This window comes from Thamnophis sirtalis, unplaced genomic scaffold (genome assembly GCF_051295495.1).
Source record: "Thamnophis sirtalis isolate CommonGarterSnake01/CBP01778 unplaced genomic scaffold, rThaSir2_p1.2 scaffold_3, whole genome shotgun sequence".
NCBI lineage: Eukaryota > Metazoa > Chordata > Lepidosauria > Squamata > Natricidae > Thamnophis > Thamnophis sirtalis.
The window spans coordinates 28,151,115-28,157,114 of NW_028261383.1; the positions used below are offsets into that span (position 1 = coordinate 28,151,115).

Here is a 6,000-nt window from a genome sequence, read left to right on the forward strand (position 1 = left end):
AAATCTACTATGCCGTTTAGAACCGGTTCCAGCTCCCTCCCCTCGCCCATCCACACATCATCAAGATGAAGAGCGAGGGAGGAATTCTGGCAGTTAAAGTCCACAAGTCTTAAAGCTGTCAAGTTTGAACACCCCTGGGTTTTTTTTTTCTAAAGGGTTAGGGGTGCAAGGGTCTTGTAACTTGACAGCTTTAAGACTTGCATGCTTCAAATGCCAGAGTTTTGGTTGCTAAGCAAGAGTGTTGTTAAGTGAGTTTCACCACATTTTACAAGTTGGCCACACCCAGCCAGTCACATGACTGATAAGCCACTCCCACCCAGTCATATGGCCGGCAAGTCACTCCCACAAAGCAGGCCATACCTACAGAAGAGGTTCTAAAAAATTTTGAAACCCACCACTGGGTGGGGAGATATGGCTTTATAGTTGATAATTGGCACCTTGAATTGCACCCAGAAGCCCCCCGTCAGGCAATGCAGCTTATGAAACTTGAGGTCTCTCGACTGCTCCTGCCACTGCATTGTGGGACAGCTGCAGCTCCTGAATAGACTTCAAGGCAAGCCCCAAGTAGACCATGTTGCAATAGCTCAGTTTGGCTCTCGTGAAGTTCTTCAGTGCATCCCCTGCTCTTTCTTTTGTAGCGAGAGGCTGCGGCCTCCCCGGCCCCAGCCACGACGGCGGAGGAAGCCATGCCCCAACAGCGAGGGGAGCCGGAACGTGAGGAATTGCAGCAGGGGGATTCCCCCGCCCCCGATGCGGAGCCCTGGGCCGCTGCTGTGCCTCCCGTGAGTTTCCTTGGATGGGAAAAGCGGCAAGGGATGGAGGGAGGACCCCGTTTAGTGCAGAGCGCATTGCAGGGCTGAGAGATCCTTGGTGTTCTCTGAGCCTCCTTATTTCCTTGCAGACGTTTCATTACCTAAGCTAGGGAACAGCGCCAGGGTGGCGCAGTGGTTAGAATGCAGTATTGCAAGCTAACTCTGCTGGCTGCCCACAGTTCAGCAGTTAGCTTCTCACCATCTCAAGACTGACTCAGCCTTCCATCCTTCCAAGGTTGGTAAAATGAGGACCCAGATTGTTGGGGGCGATAGGCTGATTCCGTAAACAGCAGTCCCCAAACTTTTCAGCTTCATGGCCAGCCTGGTGGTGGAGCGGGGGGGGGGGGATGTGAGTGGCAGCTGCACAGGTGCATGAGCGCAGCTCCATTTGTGCGAGCAGTGCGTGCGCCCTCCACTGATGCGAATGGAGGTTTGCGTGTGTGCAGAGGGCGCTCGTGCTCGTGTGCGGAGCTCTGTTTGCGTGAGTGGAGGGCACTTGTGCTTGCGCGTGACGCTCAATTCCATTTCTCCCACAACCTGATTTCAAACAGGCCGTGGCTCGGTCAGTGAGCTGCTGCATGGGGATTCGGGATCCCTGGCTTAGAGAGGGCACAGTGACGCGATATATACCATGTTTCCCAATCTCTTTTTTTTTTGCCTCCAAAAGGGGTGCCAGGTTTTATTTTGGGGGGATGTCTTACCCGCTTATCTTAGGATTACTGCAGCCAGGCCATGCCCTGACACCTGTTGCACCACTGCTTGACTTCTTTTATGGCCACTAGTGCCTGGACGCTAGGTAGCTTGTCACGCCGCTACCGCTGCTCACGGTAAGAGGCAGTGTGGCCCATTGCGTTGGTGCCACTGCTTGTGGCAGGAGGTGACCTGGTGTGTTGTGTCATTGTGCGTGCGAGTGGCAGCATTGGTGCGATGCGCCAATGTCCCAACTGTGAGCGACTGTAGAAGAAGTCAAGCAGCGGTGCGACGGGGTGGGGCGTGGGAGGCCTGACTGTGGCAGTCCTAAGGTAAGCAGGTGCGGGGCGTGTGACTCAGCTCCACCCCACTACCCCTGCCCTAGCTTGATTTGTTCACATGCGTCTCGCCCCACTTTTACAATCAGATGGCAGGACAGAGTGGGCGGGGTATTGGGCTTATTTTTGAGATAAGGCTTATATTAGGCACATACGTAAAAATCAAGCTAGCGATCAGATCTGACTCTCTGTCCGGTTTACGAAAGATGCCCTAATTAATTCATGAGCCTCGAGCCAAATTTCAAAAGAAAACTAGTCATTTATTCAGAACACTATTTCGGCAATACCTCATTGCAGTCAGATCTGATCTCATTTTAATTATGGCTGAACTTTACCCCTGTTTCCTCCCTTCCCTCAGTCTGTGTCATAAATCACATTCGCCAAAGAGGTGCACCCCTCCCAAGCCTGCTGTAGTAATCTGAGATCCCACTCTAGCCGAAGGTACGCGTGCCGTGCCCTCCCTCCCCCTTTCCTCACTATGGCAACTTTATGAGTTGACAGCTTATTTTGGGAATAACACAGTATGCCTAAGTGCTCTTGGCTGTTGCTAACACTGTCCCTGAGATGCTAGCACTGATGATGTTACCTAGTTGGGTAATGAAACGATCTGCAAGGAAACGATCCAGCTCAGAGAGCACCAAGAACTCTACGGTTCAATCCTGAGCTACACATATTCTCCTTGATTGGTACATTGTGGGGGATGCTAACCAGTTGCCGGAATCTTTGCTCTCCCCTTCTCCTCTGCTAGGAGTGGGTGCCCATCATCCGGGAGGACATCCAGAGCCAGCGCAAGCTCAAGCAACAGCCGCCCCTCAGTGATGCTTACCTGAGCGGTATGCCAGCTAAGCGGCGCAAGGTGAGACCAGGACTTTTCTTTATCTGGAGTCTTTAAAAAAAATTGGAGGTTTTAAGAAGAGACTGGACAGCTATTTGTCTAAAATCTGTACAGCTAGTCCTTGACCATTCAAAGTTTCGACGACACTGGGGGAAAAATGGCTTATGACTATTTTTTCATACTTACGACCGTTGCAGCATCCCCATGGTCACGTGATCAAGATTCAGACACTTGGCAACTGACTCGTATTTATGACGGCTGCAGTGTCCTTCCCAGGGGTCATGTGATCACCTTTTGTGACCTGACAGTCAATGGGGAAGACAGATTCACTTAACAACAAATGTTACTAACTTAACAACTTCAGTGATTTGCTTAACAACCGTGGCAAGAAAAGTTGTAAAACTCACTTAAGAAATCTCAGTTCGTAACGGGAAGTTGTGGCTCATTTGTGATTGTAAGTCAAGGACTACCTGTATAGGGTTTCCTGCTTCAGCAGGGGTTGGCTTAGAAGACCCACAAAGTCCCTTCCCACTTTGTTACAGGAAGTCCTCGACTTACAACCACAGCTGAGCCCAGAACTTTCTCGTTTAGCAGTATAAATGTTGGGCTCAGTTGTAGTCATAAGTCAGACTCCTGTATTCTCTTTCGTTAGAAGCTTATCTATCTATCTATCTATCTATCTATCTATCTATCTATCTATCTATCTATCTATCTATCTATCTATCTATCTATCTATCTATCATCTATCTATCTATCATCTATCTCTTTTCATCCATCCATCATTTCTCTCCCCTATCTAATCTCTCTCCCTTTCATCTATCTATATCTGTTTCTGTCTGTCTGTCTATCCCATCCCATCTCATATCTGTCTATCCATCCGTTTGTCTGTCTGTCTGTCTGTCTGTCTCTCTGTCTGTCTATCTATCATCTATCTATCTATCTATCTATCTATCTATCTATCTATCTATCTATCTATCTATCATCTATCATCTATCTAACTATCATTTATCTCTTTTCATCCATCCATCATCTCTCCCCCCCTATCTAATCTCTCTCCCTTTCATCTATCTATCTATATCTGTCTTGTCTGTCTGTCTATCCCATCCCATCCTATCTCATATCTGTCTATCCATCCATCCATCAATCCATCATCTCTGTCTTTCTGTCTGTCTCTCATCTGTCCATCCATTCATCATCTCTGTCTCTCATCTTTCCATCCATCCATCCATCCATCCATCCATCCATCCATCCATCCATCCATCCATCCATCCATCCATCCATCCATCATCTCTCCCCTATCTAATCTCTTATCTATCTGTCTGTCTGTCTGTCGATCATCTACCTACCTACTATCCACCCACCCATCCATCATCTCTGTCTCTCTCACTGTCTCACTCTGCCTCTCTGTTTCTGTCTCTCTCTCTTTCTGTCTGTCTGTCTGTCTGTCTCTCTCTCTATATATATATATGTATGTATATATATGTATGTATGTATGTATGTGTGTGTGTATGTATGTATATGGCTAATGCTTACATGTTTTATTAAAAAAACTTTGCAGACAATGCAGGGTGATGGCCCCCCATTGCTGCTGTCAGAGGCCGTCAACAAAGCTGCCAGAGTGGTCGGAGTAAAACCTTTGACGAGTGCCGAGAGTCTGAACCGAGACCTTGCTGATTCGGCATTGCAAGATGGCTACCAGCAGCAGGTGGGATGCGTTCCTTGGCTGTGGGACAGAGGGGGCAATGGCAGGTGCCAGAGGTGCTTTCTTACCAGGAAAGGGTAATTGCCATGAAGAGCCGTGGGGTGGCACAGTGTTTAGAATGCAGTATTGCAGGTGGACTCTGCCCACTGCCAGGAGTTTGAACCTAACCGGCTCAAGGTTTACTCAGCCTTCCATCCTTCCGAGGTTGGTAAAACGAGGACCCAGATTTTTGAGGGGCAGTATGTTGACTCTGTAAACTCTTAGAGAGGGCTGTAAACCACTATGAAGCAGTATATAAGTCTTAAGTCATCATCATCTTCATTTAACAACCCCATAATCCCCTGCGGGGTGGAGTCCAGGCAACTGAATGGAGCTAGCAGAGTGTTTTAATGGCCAGATGCCCTTCCTGTTGCCATTGCGGAGTTTTGTTCAGCGTATATATTCTCAGTGTGCCCCGAGAGAGAAATATCTGAAGTGGCTATTGCTAATTGATTCTCTTGCTTTCTTCCTGCCTTTTTCCAGTTGAAATCCGATCTGCAGGAGAGACTTCAGTCCGATCCCAGCTTCACTCCTCAGCGCTTTCCCAGTGCCCAGCAAGCCTTCGTGGCTGAAGACTCCTAAGAAGAGAGGCTGGCCGGAAGCGCCCGAGGCCTGTTCATCAAGGCCAGCCTCACTGTCCACATGCGCGTGATGCAGACGCCCCACTCCTTTCTCAGGCCAAATATTTAAATTCCATTTATTTTCCCCCATGGTTGCAGTGACTTTTCTCCTCCTCCCCCCTTAACCCCTGTGGAGTGTCCGAGCTGCTGCCAAAATCAATAAAGTAAAACCACATGTCCAGGATCCAATTGCGTTTCTTTTTCTCCCACCTCCCACTACTTAACAATCTATTGCGGACTTCATATTTCGTAGCGCCTTTAATTGTTTTGAGTTACCGTATTTTTCGAAGTATAAGACGCACCAAGATTTTGAAGAGGCAAATTAAAAAAAAGTTTTTGTACTCTGCAGACTTCCCCCAAAAGGCAGGGTTTTTTTGCAAAAATGGGCCCTTTTTGTGAAAAAAAAGGCACGCATAGCCTTTAGGAGGCTTGTAGAGTGCTCCTGGGGGCTGGGGGGGGGGCAAAAATGAGCCAAAAACAGCCTGCTTTCCGTGAAAATGACCGTTGTATTTACCTGAACGGTCGTTCTCGATGTGCTGCGTGAGAGTCCAAAGGAATAATTTCTGCTTGCCTTGAGACTGAATTGAAGAAATTTGGCCACACTTCCTTTTTCACTCCGCTGATCAGTTTTTTCAATGGAAGGCATGGCCGTTTCGAGAGATGAAAGCACTTGAGTGCCCTCCTAACCCGCTAGCCACCCTTGACCCTGGGCTGACTTGTGTATGGATGGGATTGGATTCTCATGCAGTGCACCGAGAACGACCGTTCAGGTAAGTACAACTGTTATTCTCCAGTGTGCTGCTTAGAGAATCCAAAGGAATGGGATATGCTTAAGCATACTGACCTAAGGGTGGGTAGAAGTCCAGGGATCCAGTGTCCGAGTGAACCGATTGTAAAACCCGGCATCCAAAGGCAGCTTTGGCTGAAGCATAGCTGTCTAACTTGTAGTGCCTGATGAAGGGTG

At 48.3% G+C, this 6,000-nt stretch overlaps 1 protein-coding gene across 3 annotated transcripts in view; it reads left to right on the forward strand.

The window, feature by feature from the left end:
* The window catches only part of BAG6 (BAG cochaperone 6), a 46,191-nt gene extending 40,971 nt beyond the window's left edge, over positions 1–5,220 (forward strand). For all 3 annotated transcript variants that reach the window (XM_087708464.1, XM_087708467.1, XM_087708465.1), the window contains exons 23-26: positions 639–782; positions 2,589–2,696; positions 4,234–4,380; positions 4,900–5,220. In XM_087708464.1, the coding sequence (XP_087564590.1) occupies positions 639–782; positions 2,589–2,696; positions 4,234–4,380; positions 4,900–4,998 (498 nt within the window). In that variant the 3' untranslated portion in view covers positions 4,999–5,220. The remainder of the gene's footprint in view (positions 1–638; positions 783–2,588; positions 2,697–4,233; positions 4,381–4,899) is intronic.
* The last annotated feature ends 780 nt before the right edge of the window (positions 5,221–6,000 follow it).